This window comes from Stegostoma tigrinum, chromosome 44 (assembly GCF_030684315.1).
Source record: "Stegostoma tigrinum isolate sSteTig4 chromosome 44, sSteTig4.hap1, whole genome shotgun sequence".
NCBI lineage: Eukaryota > Metazoa > Chordata > Chondrichthyes > Orectolobiformes > Stegostomatidae > Stegostoma > Stegostoma tigrinum.
The window spans coordinates 11148921-11176069 of record NC_081397.1 but is presented as its reverse complement, the minus strand read 5'-3'; the positions used below and the strand labels follow the sequence as shown (position 1 = coordinate 11176069).

General features: G+C 46.8%; 1 protein-coding gene across 1 annotated transcript; it reads left to right on the top strand.

Moving 5' to 3' along the window:
* Positions 1-1261: 1261 nt before the first annotated feature.
* Positions 1262-23118, top strand: LOC132207137 (Fc receptor-like protein 3). Its single transcript, XM_059642313.1, has 8 exons — positions 1262-1498; positions 3240-3355; positions 5832-5861; positions 11201-11461; positions 13398-13679; positions 14459-14731; positions 15401-15685; positions 22703-23118. Exons 2-8 carry the CDS (start codon positions 3301-3303, stop codon positions 23116-23118), a joined length of 1602 nt encoding a protein of 533 aa, XP_059498296.1. The 5' UTR covers positions 1262-1498; positions 3240-3300.
* The last annotated feature ends 4031 nt before the right edge of the window (positions 23119-27149 follow it).

Below are 27149 nucleotides of genomic sequence, written 5' to 3'. Positions count from 1 at the left end.
ACACATTGCAGGCGGCCAGTTCTGTGAGGATGGAAGGCTGGTGCACAGCGGCAGCAAGCGATCTGGAAAGCTCACAGGATGTTCTGGCTCATAGTGAGGGGAACTGAATGTAAGGGTCGCGAGGTTATGCTTCAGTTCTAGAGGAGATTGGTGTTTCCACATCTGCAGTACTGTACGGTGTTGCTCAACTATCCTCATAGAAGGATGTTAATGCGTTGGAAACAGTTTAGAGAAGGTTTGTCACACTTAGACCAGTTATTTCTGTGTTTATAACCTGTAACATTAACTCTGTCTTACTCCTCTGTCTGTCTCCATGGATGCTGCCAGATCTGCTGAGTTTCTCCAGAACTTTCTGTTTTTGTTAGATCTCCAGCATTCCCCATAGTTTTTGTGTTTATGAATACTGTGATTCAGATCATTGTATTCCTGGTCCTGTCCCAGCACTCATCGTCTGAACATTTTATTTTTGTTTTAAAAACCCTGTGATGTCAAAACCAGATGGTCAGTGGCGCGGTGTGGATGTGCTGAACACTGGAAATATCAGTTCAACGCTTTTAGACGGTGTGTCCAAAAGTTGTCTACATGCAAACTGGCGATGCTGCTGTATTCCTTTCTGATTCAGGAGTGTCAGCCTGAGGATTGGGCGGGGGGTGGGGGAACAAAAACAAGAAACAGATGTGATGGGAGAGGCGGGAACAGAGTTAATGTCACAGTTTCTAAAGGCAGAACGCGCTGGAGAAACTTGGGCAGAAGAGAGAGAAAGAGAAACAAAGTTAACTTTTGAGTGCAGCGAACTCTCCGAACCGAGAGGGGTGGGAAAAGTCGGGGTTTTAATCGTTTGGACAGAGGAGGGGGGAGTGGAACAGATCAGTGATGGTGCAGGACAAAGGTGTTAACTGTGGCAAAAGGGGACTCGACATAACGGGGGCATGTTAAGGCCGGGGCGATGCAGAGTAATTGTGTCTTGGTGGGCTGCGAAATTTGCTTTGCTTTCACTTTCTCCAGTGATGCCGACTTCAGCCACAAATGTTGCAGGTTGAACAGCAGAAAGAGACGTGACGATATATCATTGTCACGCCAGCTACAGAAATCTGTACAACCTCTGCACTGGCCGCTGAACTCTGCTGAAGCGCAGCTTGCAAACACCTTGCAGGGCTGATATGGGCTTCCTCCTCGCGGGTGGCGGGCCGGGGGGTGGGGGGAGGTGTTGAGAGTGTCTGGGTGCCACGTCTTGGGGAGGTTTCCTGTCTCTCAGTCTCGAAGCTGGCCGTCAGACAGATGCTGGCTGCATTTTCTCTCCAATCTCAGAAGCAGCGAGGACTCCGGGCATGGGGACTGGCCGAGGGACGCATTCACGCTGTGCTTAGATCTGCTTCGAATACGAAATTCCCAGCGAACAGGGAACAGACTGATTCCGGACAGCGACATGAACTGGAGTCACAGAGTCATGTATCACGCGGAACGAGGTCCTTCGGCCCAACTTGTCCATCGCGACCAGGTTTCCTAATGGCCCACGTCTGTTTCTCTCCCCAGAGATGCTGCTCGACCTGCTGCGTTTCTCCAGTGATTTTTGTATTTCCTTTCCAAGGGGAGCGCTGCTCTCCCAGAGCCAGCGCCAGTTTTGTGGTTCAAATTGGTACAAATTGGTCACGTTTCTCAGTCCAGATTCTGCTTGTTCTCTGACAGACCAGGGTTGAGGAAAACTTGCATCCACACTGGGGATGGGAATTAGGATCTGGTTGCGATCTGTTGGGGTAGAATCGTCCCATGCTTTATTATGGTGGAGCATCGAACAGTACAACACAGGAACAGGCCTTTCGGCCCACATTGTCCGTGCCGACCCATGATGCCATTCTAGACTATCAGTGTGAGGTGATTCATTTTGGACCAATGGCAGATAGATGAGGGTGTTTTCTAGGTGGAATGAAGTGAAATACAATGAATGTTCAAAGAGCCTGTTGGAGTGGACTGGGTGCGTAGATCGTTACAATGTCACAAACAGGTTCAGAAAATAACCAAGAGCTGATGGAATGAGACAAAGATAAAGGCAAAGAACAGGAACCCACCAAGACTGCACCAACACATGATGCCTTTCTAACCTGAAACCCCTTTGCCTCCAGGCTGTCCCTATCCCTGTATTCCCAGCCTGGTCATGTATCTGTCAAGGTGCCTGTTAAATGAAGCTGTCGTATCTGCCTCCACCATCACCTCTGGCAGGGCATTGCAGACACTTACCACCCTCTGCGTAAAAAAGAAAACTGCCTCTCACATCTCCTTTAAACTCTCCCCCTTTTACCTGAAACCTGCGTCTGTTAGAAATGGACATTAATTCCCTGGGAAGAAAAATCTCCGACTATCCATTCTATCTGTGGTTGCTCCTCATCCTTCAACTTCCAAGTGAAAACAGATTGAGTTTGTCCAATCTCTCCTCTTGGTTAATGTCGTGGTGAAGTGTTTCTATACCTGCTTCAAATCTTTCACATCCCCCTGGTAGTGTGGCTACCAGAGCTGTCCACAATATTCCAAATGGGGACTGACTCATGTTCAATACAGCTTGTCTTTATATCGAGAGGACAGGAGTACAAGGACTCAGGAAATAATGCTGCAGTTGTACAAAACCCTGTTTAGACCCCACTTGGAGCAGTTCTGAGAACCACACTTGAAGGATAGATTGGCCTTGGAGAGAGTACAATGTTCATTTACAAGCACGATACCTAGGCTTTGGGGGCTAAGTTATGAGTAGATTTTACACAAATGAGGCCGGTTTCCTCCGGAATTTAGAAGGTCAAAGGTGACCTGATCAAACATGTTGACAGGAAAAGACAAGGTGGGTAAAGATAAACTATTTCCACTGTTCAGCGATTCTAGAAATGGGGACGACATTGTCTGAGAATTAGAACCAGACTGTTCAGGAGAGACATTGGGAAGTACTTCTGCACACGAAGGGTGGGAGATGTTTGGAAATCCCTCCGACAAATGGCATTGGATGCTGAGTCAGTTGTTAGTTTTCAGTCTGAGTGGGATCAATATTTGTTCAGCAACAATATGCAGGGGATAGGGCCAAAGGCACGGAAATGGAGCTTGGCCGCAGATCAGCCATTGCATGGTGGAACAGGCTGGAAGGGCTGAATGGTCTGTTCCTGTACCTTTGAATGGAACAATTTCGTTGGAAGTGCTCAAAAAGTTTGGAGAGAGCAGCCTCCTTTTGCCGTTTCTAAACTTATTGTCTTCTGTTCCAGGTAAATGTGTGAGAAAGAAGGCATCAATGTAGCAGGCACCAGGTCACACTGAATTGGGCTGATGTCCTGCAAAACCACATCAGGAATGTTGCAGGTCTCTGTACCTCTGATTCTCTGTAAGTATGTGTTACAGGGGAACCTTGTTCCTGACATACCCGTGCTGTTCTCTGGTTACATGAGGTTAAATTCTGCAGCAGAAAACACCCAACACTTCCTTCTCAGTTGCGAGAAAGTGAGGGAAAATTACCCTGGCCAACATAAAAATGAAACTTGGCAGACATAAGGACGGAAAAATAGTTGGGAGTCTGTATTACAGCATTTCGCGAGAGAGTCAGAGAGAGAGAGAGAAAGGAAAGATGAGCGTTTCAGGTTACTGTCCTTTGATTCCAAAATAATATTATTCAATCTTCTCAGAAAAGGATGCAAGTTATGCACACACGTGCACTAGGATCTGAAAATGTTGATTTGTGGATGGATCAGTATAATTTTATTATCTGCAAAGGGAAACAAAGTCTCCAACAATATAGGGGGGAGATACCTAACTGATCAGAGAATGAAAATACCATCTCTTTTAATCAGCATGAGGAGACTTACCAGGATGTTGCTTTGGGGGCTGGAGAGTTTCAGTGATGAAGAGAGATTGGACAGACTGGGTTTGTTTTCCTGGAGTTTGAAAAAGGGTGCCACGATTAACATACAAAATGAAAAGGGGCATTCATAGAGTAGACAGAAGTAACTTCTCCCTGACGAGAGAGGGATCAAGACCAGTGTGGGGACCTAGATTGATGTTAAGGGGCAGAAGGTTTAGAGGGGATGTGAGTAAAATCTTTTTTAACTGAGAGATCATAAAACCGTAAGACATAGGAGCAGAAATTAGGCCATTTGGACCATCAAGTCTGCTCTGCCAGTCAATCATGGCTGATAACTTCCTCAACCCCTTCTCCTGCTATCTCCCCATATCCCTTGATCCCCCTGATAATCAAGAACCTATCTGTCTCAATATGAAATAAACTCAATAACCCGGCCTCCACAGCCTTCTGTGGCAGTGAATTCCATAGATTCACCACTCTCTGGCTGAGGATGTTTGTCCTTATCTCCCTTATAAAGGGCCTTCCTTTTCCTCTAAGGCTGTGCCCTTGCGTCCTAGTCTCTCTTACCAATGGAAACATCTTCCCAACATCCACTCTGTCCAGGCTGTTCAGTATTCTGAAAGCTTCAATTAGATGTCCCCTCATCCTTCTAAACTCCAATGAGTATAGTCACAAAGTCCAGAAGCATTCCTCATATGCTAAGCTGCGCATTCCCAGGACCATTCTCATGAGCCTGCTCTGAAGCTGATCTAGGGCCGTCCATCCTTCCTGAGATATGGGGCCCAAAAATGCACACAATACTCCAAGTGTGGCCTTACAAAGTTTCAGTAGTTCATCCCTGCTTTTATATGCATGTCCTCGCAAAATAAAAGCCAACATTGCATTTGCCTTCCTGAGTACTGACTCAAGCTGCAAGTTTACCTTGAGAGAATCCTGGACTAGAACTCCCAAGTCTCCTTACACTTCAGACTTCTGAATTTTCTCCCCATTTAGAAAATAGTCCATGCTTTCATTCTTCTTACCAAAGTGCATTATCTTCCACTTGTCCATGTTGTACTCCATCTGCCAGTTCTTTGCCCACTTTCCTAACCTGTCCAGATCGTTCTGCAGCTTTGCCATCTCCTCATCACTACCTGTCCCTCCACCTATCTTTGTATCATCTGCAAACTTAGCCAGAATGCCCACAGTAGCTTTATCTAGATAATTAATGTACAAAATGAAAATTTGTGGCTCCCACACTGACCTTTGCGGAACACCACTTGTCACCAGCTGCCATCCTGAAGAAGACCCCATTAACCCCAATCTCTGCTTTCTGCCAGACAGCCAATTATCTATTCATGCCAGCACCATGCCTCTAACACCATGGGCCCTTATCTTACTTAGCAGCCACCTGTGTGGCACATTATCAAAGTCCTTCTTGAAGTCCTGGTAGATAACATCTATTGGTTCTCCTTGGTCTACCCTGTTCATTACTTGCTCAAAGAATTACAGTAGATTTTGTCAGGCATGAACTCCCGTTCCTGAAACCATGCTGACTTTGCCCTATTTTACCATACAATACCAAATATTCAGAAATCTCATCCTTTACAATGGGCTCCAAAGTCTTCCCAAATGCACTTTATTGTTTAAAAACCTAGAAATGTGGAGTCCTTTGCTTGTTTATGAAGAATGGCATGGTGACTGGGAACCGAAAGAGAGAGAAAATAGGAGGGGAAGATGCGGGGATAAATAAAAGACGAAGGGTACAAAGCACAAGTTGAAGGGGGATTGAAACAAGGGCGAGAAACCAATGGTGCCACCATGCACTTCATGTCAATTCCTATTTCTGCCTCCACTTCAATGAGATTTAACAGTTACCGGTGCCCATTGAGTTACCGAAAGGGCATATGCTGTTTCTCTGCTGCTTCCGCACTCATTGCTTTGACATTGTCTTTACTTTGCCATTTCCAGGACACTGTCACAAATAATGACATTTGCATTTCAATTCCCTTCTGTTTTCCAGTGAATCTCGCTCTCTGTGGGAACACCCAAGGTAGGAGGGAACTGCTGATTTCTTGAATAATTGTTTGGAAATTTGAAGTCTTGCTGGACAATCTTTTACGCGACCTTTTCCAAAACATGCTTCAAATGGGACTTGATCCCAGTCCTTCAGGTCCGGAGTTAGAGATAGTCCCTCAAAGATTGGGCACCAGAATCATTTTCAACTCTTTTCCTGTGTGGATATGCCACCAGTTTCAATGAGGATCAGTGACCAGTTTCATTGACTTGGTCACATTGGACAGAGTCCATTCAGTAAATCTGCACAACGTTTAACTCCACCACAATACTTCAAATGGGTGTGAGACTTAAAACAGGTTGTTTTGGAAGAAGAAATCAAATTTGTGATTATTTTGGAAAGTAGAACAAAAGAACGAAGTATTATTTAATTGGAGAGAAACTGCAGAAATCTCCAATGCAAAAGGACTGGTAGCAGGGGGAAGGGACTTGTGCCTGAAACTGAGAAAGCTCGCACATGGGGCAGCACATAATCAAGAAGGGCTTATGGAATATTGACCATTATTTCAAGGGGGCTGGGGTATAAGAGTAGGGATGTCTTCTTGCAACTGTGCAGGTGCTGATGAAATCATAACTGGTGCACTGTGATCAGTTTTGCTCCCGTTAAGCAAACATTTCATTTCATTGGAGGCAATTCAGAGAGGGTTCATTTGGGCTGGACCTTGGTATGGAAAGATTGTCTCAGGAGAAAAGACTAAAAATGTTGGGACTATACTCACTGGAATTCAGAAGAATGAGAGGTGGTGTCATTGAAACATATAGAGGTTTGGCAGTGTCAATGCCAAGAGGATGTTGCCCCATCATGGGAGAGTATAGGAGCAGAGGATACAGTCTCAAAATAATGAGGCACCAATTGGAGACTAAGATAGTCTCAGAGATATACAGCACAGAAACAGGCCCTTCCAGCGACATTGACCAAATGTGGACTTGCCTAATAACAGCTCCTTCCAACTATCACTCTCTGATACTGTTGCCTAATAATGGCATAATTTGCACTCCCCCAATTTATTAACTTCCCTCAATGTCCTGGTTTATCCTTGTTCATAGCTATCTTAAAACATAAGCACCTGTGATCACTGTTACCAAAAGGCACTCCAACTGAATGGCCTCTCACCTGGCCAGGCTCATTAGCCAATACAAGATCCAATATGGACCCTCTTCTAGTGCAGTTTTAGATATTAAGACATTGGAGCAGGAGTTAGGCCGTTCAGCCCATTGAAACTGCTCCACTATTCAATCACGGCTGATAAGTTTCTCAACTCCTTTCTCCTGCCTTCTGTACATAATCTTTGATCCCCTTGACAATCAAGAATCTATTTCTCTCTGGCCTGGCCTCCACAGCCTTCTGTAACAATGAATTCCATAGATTCATCACTCTCTGGCTGAAGAAATTTCTCCTCATTCTTTACTCCAAGGTTGTGCCCTCAGGTCCTCGTCTGGTCCTGCCAATGGAAACATATTTCCAATGTTCACTCTAGCCAGGCCTTTCAGTATTTTGTAAGTTTCAGTTTGATACCCAGTTATCCTTCAAAACGCCATTGATAAATATTTAGAGTCCACGAACATTCCTCATATGTTAAGCCTTTCATTCCTGGATCATTCTCGTGAACCTCCTCTGGACCCACTCCAGGGCCAGTGTATCTTTCCTGACATATGGGTCCCAAAATTTCTCACAGTAATCCCAATGTGGATTGAGAAGAGCCTTATATAGCTTCAAAATTACATCTCCGCTTTTATGTTCCAGTCCTCACAAAATAAATGCCAACATTTCATTTGCCTTCCTAACCACCAACTCAACCTGCAAGTTTACCTTAGGAAAATCTGGACTAGGATTCCCAAGTCCCTCTGCACTTCAGATTTCTGAATTTTCTCCCCGTCTGGAAAAATAGTCTATACTTTTATTCTTCCTACCAAAGTGAATGATCCCATACTTGCCCAGATTGTATTTCATCTACAGATCCTTTGCCCACTGTCCTGACCTGTCTAAATCCTTTTGCAGCCTCCCCACCTCCTCAGTACGGCCTGTGGCCCCACCTATCTTTGTATCATCGCTAAACTTAGCCAGAATGCCCTTAGTTCCTTCAATTAGGTCATTGTTTCATAAAGTGAAGACCTTGTGACTGACCCTTGTAGATCTTGACTTGTCACTGGCTACCATCCAAGTAGGACCCTTTTATCACCGCTCTCTCTCCTTCCTGCCAGGCAGCCAATCTTCTATTCATGCTGGTACCTTGCCTCCAACACCATAGTCCCTTATCTTCCTCAGCAACCTTTTGTGCAGCACCTTGCCAAAGGCCTTCTGCCAGTCTAGGTCGGTAACATCTGTTGCTTCTCCTTGGTCTAACCTGTCTGTTACTGCCACAAAAAATTCTAACAGATTTACAGGTAACCATGCTGGCTGTGTCCTATTTTACCATGTACTTCCAAGTATTCAGAAATGTAATTCTTCACAATACGCTCAAAATCTTACCAATGGCCGAGGTCAGGCCAATCAGCCTGTAATTTCCCACCTTTTGCCTTACTCCCTTCTTAAACTGAGGTTACACTCGTGATTTTCCAGTCCTCTGGCTCCATCCCTGTCTCCAGTGATTCCTGAAAGACCACAACTAACACCTCCACTATCTCTTCAGCTATCTCACTCAGAATTGTGGGGTGTAGTCCATCTGGTCCAGGTGATTTATCCACCTTCAGTCCATTCAGTTTTTCTTGCACCTTCTCCTTGGTGAGGGCCACCATACTCATCTCTGCCCTCCCACTGACTCTCTTGAATTTTTGGATGTTGATTCTGACTTGCACCTTGAAGACTGATGCAAAGTGTTTATTCAGTTATTCAGCCATTTCTTTGTTCCCCATTACTACTGATTCACCATCATTTTCCAGCAGACCAAAGCCCATTTTTGCCTCTCTTTAGCCATTTATATGTTGAAAGAAACTCTTGCAATCTTCCTTTATATTGCTGGTTCCCTTGCCTATTTCTTGTATTGGATGTAACTAAGTACAAAACAATAAGGGAAAGAATGTTTCATTAGTTAGCAATTACAGACCTTCATAGAAGAAGTGGGGAAATAAAGAAAGAAGGTAATAGTTAACATTGAAGTATTTCTTAATATAAACTAGAAAAATAAAGGAATCAAGTGAAAACTTCAGCAGTTTTTAATGAGTGCTTGCTGGGCCCTAGTCCCCTCTGTGCAGCTCGCACTCTGAGGGAACTCAGCTGCCTAGCCTCATGGCTACCGCTGCAAATGCCCAGGAACCCTCCTCACTGCTTGTTCTTCCCACATCGGGCTGTGATACCATCGCAGCCGCTGCTGCTGCCTCTGATCTCCTGCTGCCCGTGGAACATGCCCAGGCAGAAGCTGCTGGCAGTTCTGGTCACTGGGTAGGCAGGTCTCGGCCCGAAACACCAGCTTTCTTGCTCCTAAGATGCTGCTTGGCCTGCTGTGTTCATCCAGCTCCACACCGTATTATGTGGCATTGGGGCCTGCTTTCTCCACCAGCTATCTCGGACGTTGGGTTTGAGAGATTGCTATGGGCTGCTGAATGCCTCCCACCCCGGGCTGGGAAGCCACCACACCGAGCTGAGAGAAAGCCTCGCTGTGTTCACGCTGAGACCAGGAGAAGAAAACAGAAAAAAAACACCAAGACAGAAAAGAGGAAAATGAAAAAAGAGAATGAAATGGTCAGAGTGGATGGGCCCTGGCTGAAATGCTCGCTTCGGTCGCCATCTTGAAGTGGGTTCGTAAAAGAAGGAGAGACTTTAAAATTGTAATGTGGGCTGACCAAGGAGGAATTGTTCTTGGTCCAAAAATGGAAAGTATTTCACTTACACATGAAACTGGTGGGTATTATCACTGTGTGCTATATAGTGCATGGTCAAAAGCGAAATTGTTGAAGATGTCATCACTGCTAAGTGAACTTCGAATTTCATTTACATAGAAAGGCCCATGGAAGTGGAGTGTACAGTATTCAAGAAACAAACAACAGAACAGTGTAGGAACAGGCCCTTAAGCCCAAAAGGCTGTGCCAACACATGATGCCTTACTGAGCTGAACCCTTTCCCTCGAAGCTGTCCATATCCCTCTATTCCTTGACTGGCCATGTACCTGTAAAGATGCCTCTTAAATGCTGCTGCTGTATCCACCTCCACCACCTCCTCTGGCAGTGCATTGAAGGCACTTACCGACCTTTGTGTAAAAAGAACTTGCCTCTCACACCTCCTTTAAACTTTTCCCCCATTACCTAGAACGTACATCGCTTGTAGAATCAACAGGCTGAATTACCCCATTCTGATCCTACATCTTCTGGACCTTCAGTACAGGTTTGGTCCCCTGACCTGAGGAGGAGCCATAAGACCATAAGTAACAGGAACAGTATTATGCCATTTGGCCATCGATTCCTCTCCACCTTTCAACATGATCATGACCTCATGACCTCATTCTGATCCTACATCTTATAATCTTCAGGTCTTATGTCACTGAAAGGTGGAGGGGACTCAATGGTCAAATGCCATCCTTGCGCTCCTGTTTCTTGTGGTCATAGAATGATAAAATCCCGACATTGCGGAAGCAGGCCTTTCAGCCCATCAAGTCCACACTGACCCTCTGAAGTGCAACTACCCAGACCCAGGGCCATCCCATCTCTAACCCTGTATTTCCCATGGCTAATCCACCTGAGCCGGTACACCCTTGGACGCATTATGAGCAATTTGCCAGGGCCAATCTATCTAACCTGCACATCTTTGGACTGTGGGAGGAAACTGGAGCACCTCAAGGAAACTCTCACACAAAGGGAGAGCGTGCAATCTCCACGCAGTCACCCAACGGTGGAATCGATCCTGTGTTGCTAGGGCTATGCAGCATCAGTGCGAGCCACTGAGCCTCCCTGATGCCCTGTTTTATGGATCATCCTCAGGTCAGGAGAGCAAATCGATCTTCAACACTCCATCTAAGTTGCAAAAAGATTGACAGTAGTTGTCTGAGATAACAAAGTGTGGAGCTGGATGAACACAGAAGGCCAAGCAGCATCTGAGGAGCACAAAACATGACATTTCAGGCCTCGACCCTTCATCAGCTTTTGTGCTGCTAAGGTGCTGCTGAGCCTGCTGTGTTCATCCAGCTCCACACTTTGTTATCTCGGATTCTCCAGCATCTGCAGTTCCCATTATCTCTGACAGTAGTTGTCTGGGCTGGATTGTATAAAATATTGGGAATAGTTTGGCAGGACTGATGCTTGAAAATCCATTTTGGAAACAATGTGATAACGAATGTTGTAGGAGCAGTTCCCAGTGTAATGATGTGACTTTGCTTTCGATCTTAGCTGAACGAGTGGCTTTCTATGTTGTCCCAGTTTCACCTTTGGAAGGAGAGACACTGGAACTGAATTGTCAGCGCCAATACTATTATTGGTGGACAAAGCAGGACTTTACCTTTTATAGAAATGGAAAGAAGATCCATTCAATGAAGTCTACAACAGATGAATCTTCATATCACATTAAAGTAAAAAGCACCGGTGACAGTGGATTGTACAGTTGCAAAATTGATGGGTCAGAATCACAACGTGTTCACGTTCAAGTTCAAGGTACGTACCTGATATTCCATTCTGTGGTAGGCAATGTGCGTATTTCTCTTGATTTTTAATTTAAACACTGGAGGTATTCTCAGTCACAAAGTACAGCAGAATCTCTTTATTCCATCCTGTCTGTACTGCTAAAGTGACACGAGTTCTTTTGTCCCCAGCGCGAGGCCTCCACAACCTTGAACGTTCTGACACTTGAAGTGCTCATCCAAGTATTGTTTAAGCATTTGGGAGTTTTCCACCTCAACGACCCTCCCAGGCAGTGCATTCCACATTCCCACCATCCTCTGGGTATTACAAGCCTCAAGTTTCCCTCTAAGTCTAGTGCCTTTCAATTTAAATGGATGTCCTGCCTTGTTATTGGCCGTTTGAATAAGGGGAAAACCTGCTTCTTACTCCCTCTGTTTATGCCCCTCATCATCTTACACACCCCAATCAGGTCCCCCCTCAGCCTTCTCTTCTCCAAAGAAAACAGCCCGAGTTTACCCAGTCTCTCTTCATCGCCGAAATGCTCCAGCCCAGGCAATGTACTGGGGAGTCTCCTCTGCAACTCTTCCAGTGCAATCACATCCTTTCTGCGGTGATCCGGACTGCCACACAGTGCTCCAGCTGTGGCCTCACCAAAGTCCTATTCAGCTCCAACATCACCTCCCCACTTTTATAATCTATGCCTTCACTGACAAAGGCTAATGTCCCATATGCCTTCTTAATGGCCCTGTTAACCCAAGCTGCCTTTAATGGTTTGTGAGCAATGGCAAAGGTAGTAAAGTCACTGTGGTCCCACTGTCCCATTCGTGAGGGAGGGGAGTAGGAGGTGGTTTAACCTGAGGGTCACCACACCTCAGGCAAGGGGAGAGTCTGAGATGGAGATTCCATTGTGGTCACTCCAGCCAGTGTGGGATTTGAACCACACACTGTTGGAATCGTTGTGGATCAAAGACCAGCTAACCAGCCAACTGAGCTACCCAACACACAGCAATGGAATCTTCTCTCATCCTTCTAAACTCTGACCAACCTGCTCAGTCTCCCCTCATTAGACAAGCCTTTGTCTCTGTGTAGCTGAGAAAGTTGCAATCTGTCGATGTGACCCATGTCAATCATTGTGATCCATCATCACTAAATAGGGTCATACAATCACACAGCACAGAAACGTGCCCTTTATCCTAACTCACCCACGCTGACCAGGTTTCCCAAAGTGAACTTGTCTCATTTGCCTGTGTTTGGCCCATATCCCTCGAAACATTTCCAATCGTGTATCCATCCAAATGTCTTTAAATGTTGTAATTGTCCTCACCTCCACCACTTCCTCTGGCAGTTCCTTCCATGCATGTACCTCCCGTTCTGTGAGAAAGTTACCCCTCAGGTCCCTTTTAAATCTTTCCCCTGTTACCTTAAACCTCCAGGTTTGGATTGCCCTCACGTGGGAATTTGATTATTTACCTTATCTATGCCCCTCATGATTTTATACACCTCAAAGGTGACCCATCTGCTTCCAATGCTTCAGCTGATGCACCCTCTCCCGATAGCTCAATTCCCTTTTTGTTTTCTGGAATCCTGGGATGGGAGCAAGGCAAATGTTTATCCTCCTCATGTCTTTAAATAACTTTGTCCTATGGTCTTTCTCTACCTCTGTGTCAATATGAGGTATTTGAACTGGAAAGGCTTGGAGGGCAACAGACCAAATGGTTGTGAATGGAAGATTAGCTTAGGAAACTGGGTCAGCATGGACGAGTTGGGCAGAAGGGCCTGATTCTATGTTTTTTTTATGGCTTTGAGACAGAATTTCATATTTGGAAAGCAAAAGAAGGATAATGTTTTGCACTGTCCCCTGACATTTGTCACTAAATGCTCACCTTCTTTGCCCCTCATCACTGCTGTACCTTTCGCTCTGTGACTATAACAGTTGATAGATGAGCCCCGACTGTGTGTTACATTCCAGAACGCTTTGCCAAGCCCGTACTGAGGGTGGAGCCGGCGGCTGAAGTATTTGAGGGGCTCCGGGTCACATTGACGTGCATTGCTCGGAGAACACGGCGCTCCATCTGGCTTCACTACACATTTTACAGAGATGGCAGCGCCCTGGAGATAGCGCCGGATGCTGGCGGTGTGTACACGATCAACGCAGCGGCTGCAAACGTTTCTGGGAATTACGCCTGTGAAGCGATCGAGACAAATTCTGATCTGAGGAAGAGGAGCGACAATGTTCACATTTCCGTTAAAGGTAAGTATCTGTCATTATTGCAGAGTCTCCAGCACAAATTAAAGGCCTTTCGGCCCATTGAGTCAGAAACAGCCACCTCACTATTCTCTAATCCCCATTTCCCCAGCACTTGGCCCCAGAGCTTTGGCATCATGAGGGACCATTTAAACACTTCTTCAATGTGATGAGGGTTTCTGTCTCTCCCACCCTTACTGGCAGTGAGTTCCACATTCTGTGAGTGAAAGTGTTTTTCCTCACAACGCCTCTAAACTTCCTGCCCCTTATCTTTAATGTCTATGCCCACTGCCTGGGCCATTGGTCCCTCTACCAAAGGGAAAACAAGTTTCTTCCTGTATTCTCGACCTATGCTCTTCATCATTTTATACCTCTCAATAATGTCTCCCTGTCTCAATCTCCTCCGATGTAAGGAGAACAATCCTAGTCTGTTCAATCTCTCTCCATCACTGAAAATCTCCGTCCCCCAAGGCAGCCTCCTGATAAATCTCCCTCTGCACCCTCTCCCAGTGCTAACACATCCCTCCAACAATGTGGAGAATGGGTGAACCAGACACAACGCTCTCACTGTGGTTGCACGTTTTCATTCCAAACGTGTTGTGGTCATCACCAAATCTGAGCTTCACCTGACATGATGCTAACCGCCTTCATTGACCTTGAAGGAGTTTAGGAGTCTCCCGTGCTGACTCTGTCTCAGGATTTTCTTGCTCTCATTCTAATCACTGAGCTTTCCCAAGCTCAGACACTCGACAGCTCAAACGGAAACATGTCCTTTTGCTTTCCAGAGGCATTCGCTGTCCCTAAGCTGACCGTGTATCCTGAGGGACAGCTAGTTGATGGTCAATGGTTTAAGCTGATGTGCTCGGTTGAAGAGAATCTCTCCGAAGCTTCCTTGCAGTACGGCTTTTACAGAAATGGGATCCCTATCCAGTCTCCATCCGACCACAGCAATTCCATCTCTGAGCCAGCTCGTCCGGCCGACTCGGGTACTTACCATTGCGAAGTTACGGGCAGTAAGGTGCGGAAATGCAGTAATCAGCTCCATTTGTCCATCAGGCGTGAGTACCGTTTATTATTGTTCCTTTCTTTAAACTGTGAAGGATTCAAAGTAGAGACAGATTATCATCATTCCCCACATCCACAGCCATATATTAGAGCTGTAGAGACAAACAGCACAGGGTAATGAGTCACCCATTTAGGATTGATATGTGGAGAAATGTTTTCACCTCGAGAGTGGGAAGCCTGTGGGATTCACTTCCCCAGAAAATTATGGAAATTATTATATGGGAGTTGGCCATTTGGCCCTTCCAGCCTGTTCTGTCCGCGCAATGGGATCATGGATGATCATCTGACACAGTTCACTGCCCCCCACTGTCCCCTTGGCCCATGTGAACTCTATCCAACTCCTTCCTGAACAGCAAGCAATGTTCTCAGCCCAAACACATTCTGTGACAAAGAATTCCACAGGATTTCCACTCTCCCAGTGAAGACATTTGCCCCCATCTCAGTCCTACCCTGTCTCCTTTAGACAATGAGCCCACAGCCTGAAACATCCATCTGTACAATTAGGGATGGGCAATAAATGCTGGATTACCCAGTGACACACATCCAAAGACTGAACATACAAAAATGGATATGAGAATGGATGTGATTGTGATTAAGTTCTTAGTTGAGTTTGCAATTAACTCTGCCAAGCAAAGGGACCTAACATTTGTTTATATTTGCAGGAATTCCAGTGTCAAAGCCAGAACTAGTAATTCAATCAGGAAAGGAGCTAATCGAAGGAGATATGGCATCCTTAATCTGTTCAGTCTCCAATGGCTCTCTGCCGATTTATTACCAATTCTACAAGGGCTCAAGTGTGGAGCTGTACTGGGAGCTTTCCAACAGTACTAAGCTTGTTTACAACATTGAAACCATCAGCAGAAAAGACAAAGGGATTTACCATTGCTCGGTGAGAAATGAGGTGACAGGCCCTTTGCACAGTGAAGACATAGAGATCACAGTGATAGGTGAGTTCAGAAGGACTCTCTCCTAAAGAGTAACTGATCCATCGGCTCAGGGACCACTGCTGATGAGATCTCTCAAAACTAGTGTATTGTCATTGAAGACGTCACTTTGGATTAAAGTGACACAGCCTTGGATATTAGAGTCATAGAGGTATCCAATATGGAACAGGCCCTTCAGCCGAACTTGTCCACGCCGAACAGGTTTCCCAAAAAGTCCCATTTGCCTGCATTTGGCAATTTCTTTTGAATGTTGTCATTGCCGCTACCATTTCCTCTCGCAGCTCATTCCATATGTGCACCACCCTCTGTGTGAAAATGTTTCCCCTCACATACCTTTCCGATCTCAGCTTATCCAGTGCCCTTTAGATTTAGCCCCCACTACCCTGGGGAGAAGTCCTCGGCTTTATCACCTTACATATTCCCCTCAGGATTTTATAAACCTCTCTGAAGTCACCCCTCAGCCTCCAATGTGTCAGAAATAAAACCCCCAGCCTATCCAGCCTCTCGTTATATTTCAAACTTTCTAGTCTCGGTGACATCCTTCTAAAGGTTTTTGGCACCATTCCCTGCTTCAGAACAACTTTCCTGTAGCAGGGTGAACAGAATTGTACACAGTACAATTACCAAGAACATCCTAAGATTCAATGACTCCCATCGTTCTTCCAAACTCCAGCCAATATAGTTTTCTCCTCGCCCATGATAGCTTCTACACCATCTGATGCTCGATCATTCTTGTTGCTGCCATATCTATTCCAGCTCGTACAGAGCTATATCACCCACACTGCTTCCCTCCCTGTCATTTCCAAAAATCATGCACCCCCTGAATATTTGGTTAGATATTTTGCTGGAGAACCAACACCTGCCCCATCTCTTCTGATCTTCTGTCCAAAATATAAAGGTGTGTTATGTTAATGAGCAAAGTGTTGATTTTGGGCAGAATACCAGGCATTTAGAGTGTGAAGGGAGGTGATTGGTCAAGTGTTGATGATTGTCAGGGTGGGGTTTGGGCTTGGTATTTTTCAGGGTGTATTTTTAAAATCACAATTTGGAGAGACATTGTCAGAAGACTGCATTTCTGAGAAGAGACTGACTTACACGACCTATTTAGAAGGTAGTTCGAAGTAATTCCCCTCACTTTTGTTTCGGAATCACACAGAGTTCCATGCTGGGTAAGGATGGCTGGTTTCCTTCTCCCAACAACAGCATTTTGTCTCTGTTCAGCATGATTTCATGAGCCATTCAGTTTCACCATTACTGAGACAGTAGGAACTGCCGATGCTGGAGAATCTGAGATAACACCATTTTATTTCAGTTTCACCATTACTGAGCTTGCTTCTCACTTCCCGATTCTAAAAATGAACTGAACTTAAATTATATACAACAAACAGTGTGCAATCTTTGGTGAACGATGACAGGCAGGCCTACTCCATTGGGAGTTATGTATTCACATGTGGGACATGGGCAATGCAGTCCCCGTCCCACGTTGCCCCGCTTTGAGAAGGTGGTGGTGAGTTGCCTTGTTGAATCACTGCATCCATGTGCTGTCAGTTGACCCACATTGCCCTTAGGGTGAGAATTTGAAATGTGGAGCTGGCTTAAGGAACAGATATTGCATGTCCTTGACAGGTATGTCCCTGTCAGGCAGGGAGGAAGCGATAAGGGAAGGGAACTGTGGTTTAATAAAGAAATTGTATCTCTTGGTAAGCGGAAGAGGGAGGCTTATGTGACAATGAGATGAGATGGTTCAAATGAGGCGATGGAGAGTTACAGATTAGCTAGGAAGGATTTAAAGAGACAGTTAAGAAGAGCAACGGGGGGACATGAGCAGACATTGCTGGATAAAATAAAGGAGAACCCTAAAGTTTTGTATAAGTATGTGAGGAATAAGAGGATGACTAGGTTAGGAATAGGGCCAGTCAAAGACAGAAGTGGGAAGTTGTGTATGGACCCTGTGAAGATTGGAGTGGTGCTAAATGATTATTTCTCATCTGTTTTCACTGAGGAACAGGAGAATATTGTAGAACAGATGACTGAGTTACGGGCTACTAGAATTGAAAGGATTAAGGTGAGTAAGGAGGAGGTGTTATCAATTCTAGAAGGTGTGAACATAGATAAATCCCCTGGGCTAGATGGAATTTTTCCAAAGATTGCCTGGGACGCTAGGGCGGAGGTGGCGCAGCCTTTGGCCTTGACCTTTGAGTCCTCATTGTTGACAGGTTTAGTGCCAGAGGACTGGAGGGTTGCAAATGTTGTGCCCTTGTTCGAGAAGGGCAGTAGGGATGACCCAGACAATTATAGACCTGTGAGCCTTACGTCTGTTGTAGGAAAAATTTTGGAAAGGATGATAAGAGATAGGATTTATAATAATCTAGCAAACAACAATTTGATTGGAGAGAGTCAACATGGATTCGTCAAGGGCAGGTCGTGTCTCACAAACCTCGTTGAGTTTTTTGAGAAGGTTACCAAGCATATGGATGAAGTTAGGGCAGTTGATGTGGTGTACATGGACTTCAGTAAAGCCTTTGATAAGGTTCCACATGATAGGCTATTGGAGAAAATACAGAGGCACGGGATTGAGGGAGAATTAGCAATTTGGATTAGAAACTGGCTTTCTGTAAGAAGGCAACGAGTGGTGGTTGATGGAAAATATTCAGCCTGGAGTCCGATTACTAGTGGTGTGCTTCAAGGATCTGTTTTGGGACCACTGCTGTTTGTCATTTTTCTAAATGACTTGGATGCAGGCATAGGTGGATGGATTCGTAAGTTCGCAGATGACACGAAAGTCAGTGGAGTGGTGGACAGTTTGGAAGAATGTTGCAAGTTGCAGGGAGACTTGGATAAACTGCAGAATTGGGCCGAAAGGTCGCAAATGGAGTATAATACGGATAAATGTGAGGTGATTCACTTTGGGAGGAATAATAGGAAGGCAGAATACCATGTCAATGGAAGGATTCTTGGTAGTGTGGATTTGCAGTGGGATCTTGGTGTCCATGTAGATAGATCCCTGAAAGTTGCCACCCAGGTTTATAGTGCTGTTCAAAAGGCTTACGGTGTTTTAGGTTTTATTGGTAGAGGGACTGAGTTCCAAAGCCGTGATGTCATGCTGCAACTGTACAAAACGCTAGTGTGGTCTCATTTGGAATATTGCGTGCAGTTCCGGTCACCCCATTATAGGAAGGATGTGGAAGCATTGGAAAAGGTGCAGGGGAGATTTACCAGGATGTTGCCTGGTCTGGAGCGCAGGCCTTATGAAGAAAGGCTGAGGGACTTGGGTCTGTTCTCATTGGAGAGAAGGAGGCTAAGAGGAGATTTACTAGAGACATACAAGTTGATCAGAGGATTAGATAGGGTGGACAGTGAGAGTCTTTTTCCGTGGATGATGACTTCAGCTGTACAAGGGGGCATAGCTACAAATTGAGGGGTGACAGATATAAGACAGATATCAGAGACAGGCTTTTTACACAGAGAGTGGTAAGGACGTGGAGCACCCTGCCTGCGAATGTAGTGAACTCAGCCACATTAGGGGCATTTAAACAGTCGTTAGATAAGCATAAGGATAATGACGGGATAGCGTATCAGAGATAATAGGAACTGCAGATGCTGGAGAATCCAAGATAATAAAATGTGAGGCTGGATGAACACAGCAGGCCCAGCAACATCTCAGGAGCACAAAAGCTGACGTTTCGGGCCTAGACCCTTCATCAGAGAGGGGGATGGAGTGAGGGTTCTGGAATAAATAGGGAGAGAGGGGGAGGCGGACCGAAGATGGAGAGAAAAGAAGATAGATGGGGAGGAGAGTATAGGTGGGGAGGTAGGGAGGGGATAGGTCAGTCCAGGGAAGACGGACAGGTCAACGAGGTGGGATGAGGTTAGTAGGTAGGAGATGGAGGTGCGGCTTGGGGTGGGAGGTAGGGATGGGTGAGAGGAAGAACAGGTTAGGGAGGCAGAGACAGGTTGGACTGGTTTTGGGATGCAGTGGGGGGAGGGGAAGAGCTGGGCTGGTTGTGTGGTGCAGTGGGGGTAGGGGACGAACTGGGCTGGTTTTGGGATGCGGTGGGGGAAGGGGAGATTTTGAAGCTGGTGAAGTCCACATTGATACCATTGGGCTGCAGGGTTCCCAAGCGGAATTTGAGTTGCTGTTCCTGCAAACTTTGGGTGGCATCATTGTGGCACTGCAGGAGGCCCATGATGGACATGTCATCTAAAGAATGGGAGGAGGAGTGGAAATGGTTTGCGACTGGGAGATGCAGTTGTTTGTTGCGAACTGAGCGGAGGTTTCTGCAAAGTGATCCCCAAGCCTCCGCTTGGTTTCCCCAATGTAGAGGAAGCCACACCGGGTACAGTGGATGCAGTATACCACATTGGCAGATGTGCAGGTGAACCTCTGCTTAATGTGGAATGTCATCTTGGGGCCTGGGGTAGGGGTGAGGGAGGAGGTGTGGGGGCAAGTGTAGCATTTCCTGCGGTTGCAGGGGAAGGTGCCGGGTGTGGTGGGGTTGGAAGACAGTGTGGAGCGAACAAGGGAGTCACGGAGAGAGTGGTCTCCCCGGAAAGCAGACAAGGGTGGGGATGGAAAAATGTCTTGGGTGGTGGGGTCGGATTGCAGATGGCGGAAGTGTCGGAGGATGATGCGTTGTATCCGGAGTTTGGTGGGGTGGTGTGTGAGAACGAGGGGGATCCTCTTTGGGCGGTTGTGGCGGGGACGGGGTGTGAGGGATGTGTTGCGGATGTATACCCGGTGTGGCTTCCTCTACATTGGGGAAACCAAGCGGAGGCTTGTGGACCATTTTGCAGAACACCTCCGCTCAGTTCGCAACAAACAACTGCACCTCCCAGTCGCAAACCATTTCCACTCCCCCTCCCATTCTTCAGATGACATGTCCATCATGGGCCTCCTGCAGTGCCACAATGATGCCACCCAAAGGTTGCAGGAACAGCAATTCATATTCCGCTTGGGAACCCTGCAGCCCAATGGTATCAATGTGGACTTCACCAGCTTCAAAATCTCCCCCTCCCCCACTGCATCCCTAAACCAGCCCAGTTCGTCTCCTCCCTCCACTGCACCACACAACCAGCCCAGCTCTTCCCCTCCCCCCACTGCATCCCAAAACCAGTCCAACCTGTCTCTGCCTCCCTAATCTGTTCTTCCTCTCACCCATCCCTCCCTCCCACCCCAAGCCGCACCTCCATCTCCTACCTACTAACCTCATCCCACCTCCTTGACCTGTCTGTCTTCCCTGGACTGACCTATCCCCTCCCTACCTCCCCACCTATACTCTCCTCCCCACCTATCTTCTTTTCTCTCTATCTTCCGCCCGCCTCCCCCTCTCTCCCTATTTATTCCAGAACCCTCACCCCATTCCCCTCTCTGATGAAGGGTCTAGGCCCACAACGTCAGCTTTTGTGCTCCTGAGATGCTGCTGGGCCTGCTGTGTTCATCCAGCCTCACATTTTATTATCTATTGATGGGATAGTGTTGGGGGGTGGGCTTAGATTAGTTCACAAGCCGGCGCAACATCGAGGGCTGAATGGGCCTGTTCTGTGCTGTATTGTTCTCTGTTAAATATTCTATTATGGCCCGGTAACACTGAAGAAACGTCCGATATGTTTCCATTTCAAGATGCTGAGTGGCTCACAGGGGAATTTGTACTGGTGTTCCCATATATCTGCTGCTTTTGTCCTTCTGGATGGAAGTGGCTGTGGAGTTGCAAGATGCTGCTGAGAATCTTTGGTGAATTTCAGTGTGTAGATGGTACACACTGCTGCAACTGTGTGTCAGTGATGTAGGGATTAGATGTTTGGGGATGTGGCAATCAAGTGTGAGTAGCTTTTTCTATGGATGGTGTTGAGCTTCTCAAGAGTTGTTGGAGCTGCCTCCAACCAGGCAAGTAGGGAGTATTCCATCACACTACTGACTTGTGTAATGTCGATGTTGGGCAGGAATTGGTGTGTCAGGAGGTGAATTGCCCACTGCCGGATTCCGAACCTCTGACCTGCTCCTATAGTCACAGTATTTATTTGGGTAGTCTGATTTAGTTTCTGGTCAATGATAAACTCTAGGACGTTGATAGTGGGGAATTCAGTGATGGTCAGACCATTGAATGTCAAGGGCAATGGTTAGATTCTGGAGTACTGTGTACATTTCTGGCCATCTTACTGCAGGAAGGGTGATAGCACTGGAGGGGGTACAGAAGATGGGGTACAGAACCAGGTTGTTTCCTGGGTTGGAACAAGTGAGCTGTAAGGAGAGAGTAGATAGGCTGGGATGGTTTCCTTTAGAGCAGGGAAGGCTGCAGAGGGTCATGAATGAGGTGCATCAGATTATGAGGGGGGTGGACAGGGTGAATGGAGAGCATCTGTTCCCCTTGGTTGAGAGGTCAGTCATGAAGGGGCACAGATTTAGTGTAAGGGACAGGAGATTCTGAGGGGATTTGACAGAAAAAAATCTTTTTCACTCCGAGGTTCATGCAAAAGGGACGAGAGTGGCGAGCAGAAACCTAAAATAAACGTTTAAAATATATTTGGAGGAGCACTTGTCACACCATAACATTTCAGGATATGGGGCCAGGGCGGGAAATTGGAATTAGCGCACCTTTCGGGATAGTTATTGTCAGTGCAGACGCAATGGGCCGAAGGGCCTGTTCCACGCTGTATGACGCAATGGTCACATTCCCCAAGGGTGTTGGCCGTGTGAGGGCATTCAGTCATGGTAGCGCCATTAACATCACGGGCTCAATGGTTAGATTCTCTGTCAATGGTAACCCCCAGGATGTTAATACTGAGGGAAGCAGTAACGGCAACGCCACTGAACATCGGGGGCACGATGGTTAGATTTTCTTTCTCTCAATGATAATCTCCAAAATGTTGATAATTGGGGAGAATTAAAGCTCTCCATTAGATTTTAAATCCATCAAACTGCTTCACTCCCTTTTAAATTGTTTGCATTAAACTGGTCCCCAGTGACAGCCTCAATCGATGGGCGAACTCCATGGTTTTGAACTCGGTGTGTTTTCTCCTCAGTTCCTGTCTCAGATGCTGTGCTGATACCCCGCACCAACGGGACTGAGATACAGCCCGGGGACCGCCTTGTTCTCCGGTGCCTGGTGAGGGAAGGCACTGAGCCCCAGTTCATTTGGTACCGAGACAACGTGCCGCTAAGGAACGGCAGTGCGAGCTCCCATGTGACTGCCGATGGTGGTGAGCTGGTTATTCATTCATTCCGGAGAGACAGTGTCGGGAGGTATCACTGTGCAGCGATCAACACAGGAACCGACGGCACCATTTTTAACGTGACCAGCGACTACATCGAATTCACGCTGCGAGGTAACAGTGACAGTCAGATCAGACACAGACAGAGCACAGGGAAAGTCCATTCGCTCCATCCAGTCCGTGCCAGTCAGAAACAATTAACCATCTCAGTTAGGAAGGTGACGTGAGGTTATTAATCCAGCTGCCTGGGTCATTTTCCCGGGATCCCAGTTCAAACCCCGCTCATACCCGATGGTAGAATTTGAGCGCAATAAAAATCTGGAAGTGTAAGTCTTATGGAGAAGGGCGTGCAGAGGAGATTCACCAGGACGTTGCCCTGGGGTGGTGCATTTCAGCGATGAAGAGATGCTCAGTAAGCTCAGGCTGTTTTCTTTGGAGCAGGGAATGTTGAGGGGGAACTGATAGAGGTGTGCCAGTCTGTGTGGCACAGGGACTGCTGTGGGGGGGTGAGGAAGCAGCTGCTCCCCTGGGTGGAAGTGTAAATAACAAGGGCAGCATCATTTGAAAGTGAAATGCAGGAGGTTGAGAGGGGGTTTGAGGATTGTCTCACCCACAGGGCTGTGGGGGCTCGGAGGGTAGTTGAGGTGGGAAACCTCCCAGCCTTTAAAGAGAACTTGAATGAAACTCGACGTGCCATAACATTCCAGGCTGTAGGGGGCCGAGTGCAGGAAAGTGGGATTGATGTAGGGAGCTCAATGGGCTCAATTCTTCCGTGTTTTCCATCCCCCCGTGGGTGGCAGGGAGTTACGTACCTGCAGGGGTTGGTCACTCTGATGCTGACCGTGTGCCTCACACAGGGCTGATGCGGTAACACTTCCCGCTGAGTTTGTTAACGTGAGCCGGATGTTGTTGTTGGATTTCAGCTCGGAGTTATTCCACGGAGATCGCGGCCTCGCTCGTCCCAGTTCTGCTGTTCGCCGGCCTGATCGCGTCGGCGTGGTTCATCCACAGGAGGGGCCACACAGGTCTGTAACTTCCCACGGGGATCGGGTTTGTTCCCCGGGGCATGGCACTGCCGTCCCCGCCCCAATGTAACCTTTGCCGCTGGACAGGGTTGGGGTGGGGGACCCGGGGAAGGAGTTGTTGGGTCAGGAACTGGGGTAGACCGTGTTCCTGACAGTAGAAGGGAGAGCACTCACCAAGTTAGCCTCCTGGATCGGGTAAATGTGACCAATACTCCCACTCTGTGTTACCTCAGAGAAGAGGAGAGGCATAAGATCGTGTGAATCAGGAACAGGAGGAGGCCATTCAGCCCCCTCAAATCCAACTGGTTAATGTGCATTCAGATGGGTTTGATGATTCTCATCTATTGATGTGTTTGCTCTCTGCTTATGACTGAGAAAGGGCTTTGCAGCTCCTGTCTGGAACAGCACAAAGCTACTGTCCAATACGCTAAGAGTGTTATCTCTCTACCTGCAGGCAATTCCTCACCTGTGTCACAGCCCAAGAGGTAAGGGGATGAAACTGCACATTTTATATTTGCCATTGTTTATCCTGATTCCCCTTCATCAGGGAGCGACAACGAGCAGAAGAACTGAGAGAGGGAGCTTGGGTATCGCCTTATCCTTTTAATATGAGCCTGACAAACCAGGAAACAATACTCCTGGAAAGTCCCAGGTGGCTTTTATTCATTCACAGGGGTGTGCGTGTCACTGACAGGGCCAGCATTTTATTGCCCATCCTTAATTGCCCCAGAGGGCAGTTTTGTTAACCAGCTTCTAGAGTCACAAATGGGCCAGACCAGGTAAGAATAGCAGATTTCCTTCTCCAAAGGACATAAGTGAAAAGCGATGGGGAATTGGGAAGCTCCTTGAGGGTGAGAATGCTCCATGGTTGGATGGAAACCAGGGACGTGGGACCGAGGAATAACAGGGTCTCACTGGGCTTTGTAATTTCCGTGGTAGCTTTACTGTTTTGTTGAAGCTGAGTGTGGTGTTAAAAGCGTTGTGTTTGAAATGACAACTTCCTTCCCTTCCCCTTTCTACTGGAAATAGATCCCAAGCTTCTGGTGAAGCGGCAGCAGCCAGCAACCTGGAGTATGCAGTAATCGGAGCAGCACACAATGCTGGTGAGTGCCATTGAATCGGTGTGGTTATAGAGCCCCACACAGTGACAGTGCACCATAACCTGGTAGGAATTCTGGTCAAACGTCCGAGCTGTCAGCTGGGCTAGAATGGGGTGGTTTTCCTTGGAGCTGTGGAGGCTGAAGGGGAGGACAGCAGCCAGGAAACAGGACTAGGCCATTCAGCCCTTCTATCCTGTTCTGCCAGACATTATGATTATAGCTAACCACCTAACTCAGTCCCTGGTTCTGAGAGAAATGAGGAGGCCATTCAGCCTGCCCATTGGCCGGCCCATTGGGTAGTGTCACAGCTGACCATCCAACTCAATCCCCAGTTCCCAGCTTTCTCCTGCAGACACTTCAATCCCTTTCACCCTCAAAGATTCCAACTCCTCCTTCTTTGAGGTGTATAAAATGATAAGGGGCAGACATACGGGAGACAGGAAGAAACACTTCCCCCTTCTTGAAGGACTCAATGACCGGGGGGTTGGGGACATGGATTGAAGGTAAGGGGCAGGAGGTTTAGAGGGGGATGTGAAGGAAAATGTTTTCATCCAGTCAGTGATGGGGAATTTGGAACTCACTGCCTGTCAGGGTGGGAGAGGCAGAATATCTCATCACATTGAAGAAAGATTGAGATGTGCACTTGTGATGCCAAGGCTATGGAGGCAGGTGCTGGGGAAATGTGATTAGAGAATAGGGAGGTGGTTGCTTTTGAACAGCACAGACCTGATGGGCTGATGGGTCTACTGCTGAGCTATAAGCCCCTATCTTTAACCAGTGTCTTTTACAGACGGCTGTTGCTGTTAATACCTTGTGACTGGACCTCCTTCAGGGTGTTTTGCCTGACACAACATGCTTATTTTATCGGAAGTAATGTCAGAAACTGAGGGCGCAGTACTCTGGGATTGAGAAATCCAACTGATGTTGGTTACAACGAGTGATTGTGTACAAAGGCTTGGCTCCTCAGAGACACAAGTGCTCCATGCAAGTGATAATGAAGGGAAGCAAGCTTCCTGTACAGCAGTCTTTATAGTGGTTGTAGTGAGCTTAATGATCACCAAGGATATTATCTGTATGCATATTTATTTATCTATGCGTCTTCTTATCTAAATGAGGCTATAGGACCTAACATATAGGAGCAGAATTAGGCCATTCTGTCCATCAGGTCAGCTGTGCCACTTGACCAAGGCTGATGTGTTTGTCAATCTCATTCCCCTTCCTTCTCCCATCACCCTTGATCCCCCTTTTTAATCAAGAAGCTATCTATCTCTATCTTAAAACATCCATCTGTCTATCCGTCCATCAGTCGATTAAATTTGTCCATCCAGCTCTTAAATTTATTATCTATCCATGAATCTGTGCATTGATGTTGCATATGTCATTTAGCCCATTACAGCGCTGCTCTCTGATTGATGTGTGTTTTTCATGTGCACTTTATTTCTTTGTAGAAAACACCGCTGCGGATATAGTTTATTCAGTGGTCACCACCAAAAAGAGAACAGAGTCTGGTAAATATTTTGTTTGTTTAATGCTATGTTTAAGAGAGAGACAGAGGATCATTGCAGCTCCAACAATATCATGATCCCAGTTACTGTGGAAATGCCTGTGTGTGGCCAGTTCCAAATAGAGAAATACCACAGTGCTGGCAGTGACAGGAGTGTGAGGGAACAGAGGGTCTACCAAAAGAAACATCCAGATTTGTGAATGAATGGACAGTGAACCAGTCAATTAGAAACAAGCCCCGATCTGATCTGCTGTGACCCTTTGTTCCCCTGCAGATAGGGTCAAGGATTTGGAGATGATTTGTATGTTGTCAGCGACTCAGAACAGACACACAGAGCAATGAGAAAGGGTTAACAGGGACTGCTAATGCTGGAGTCTGAGGTAACAAGGTGTGGAGCTGGATGAACACAGCAGGCCAGAGCAGCATCAGAGGAGCAGGAAAGCCGATGTTTCAGAAAATGAAGAAGAGTCCAGACCTGAAATGTCCTCTTTCCTGCTCCTCTGACCCTGCCTGGCCTGCTGTGTTCATCCAGCACCGCATCTGGTTATTCCAATCAGAAGGGGTATGGTCTAGTTATATTATCACTTCACTGTTAATCCAAAGACCCTGGCTAATGTTCTGGGGACCTG

What these genes read in the sequence shown, in the direction of transcription:
- LOC132207137 (XM_059642313.1), top strand. Translation starts at nt 3,301, where the DNA reads ATGTCCTGCAAAACCACATCAGGAATGTTGCAGGTCTCTGTACCTCTG. An exon ending in TGTTCACATTTCCGTTAAAG is followed by an intron (nt 13,680 to 14,458) that starts GTAAGTATCTGT and finishes TTTGCTTTCCAG; the next exon opens with AGGCATTCGCTGTCCCTAAG. An exon ending in CATAGAGATCACAGTGATAG is followed by an intron (nt 15,686 to 22,702) that starts GTGAGTTCAGAA and finishes TTTTCTCCTCAG; the next exon opens with TTCCTGTCTCAGATGCTGTG.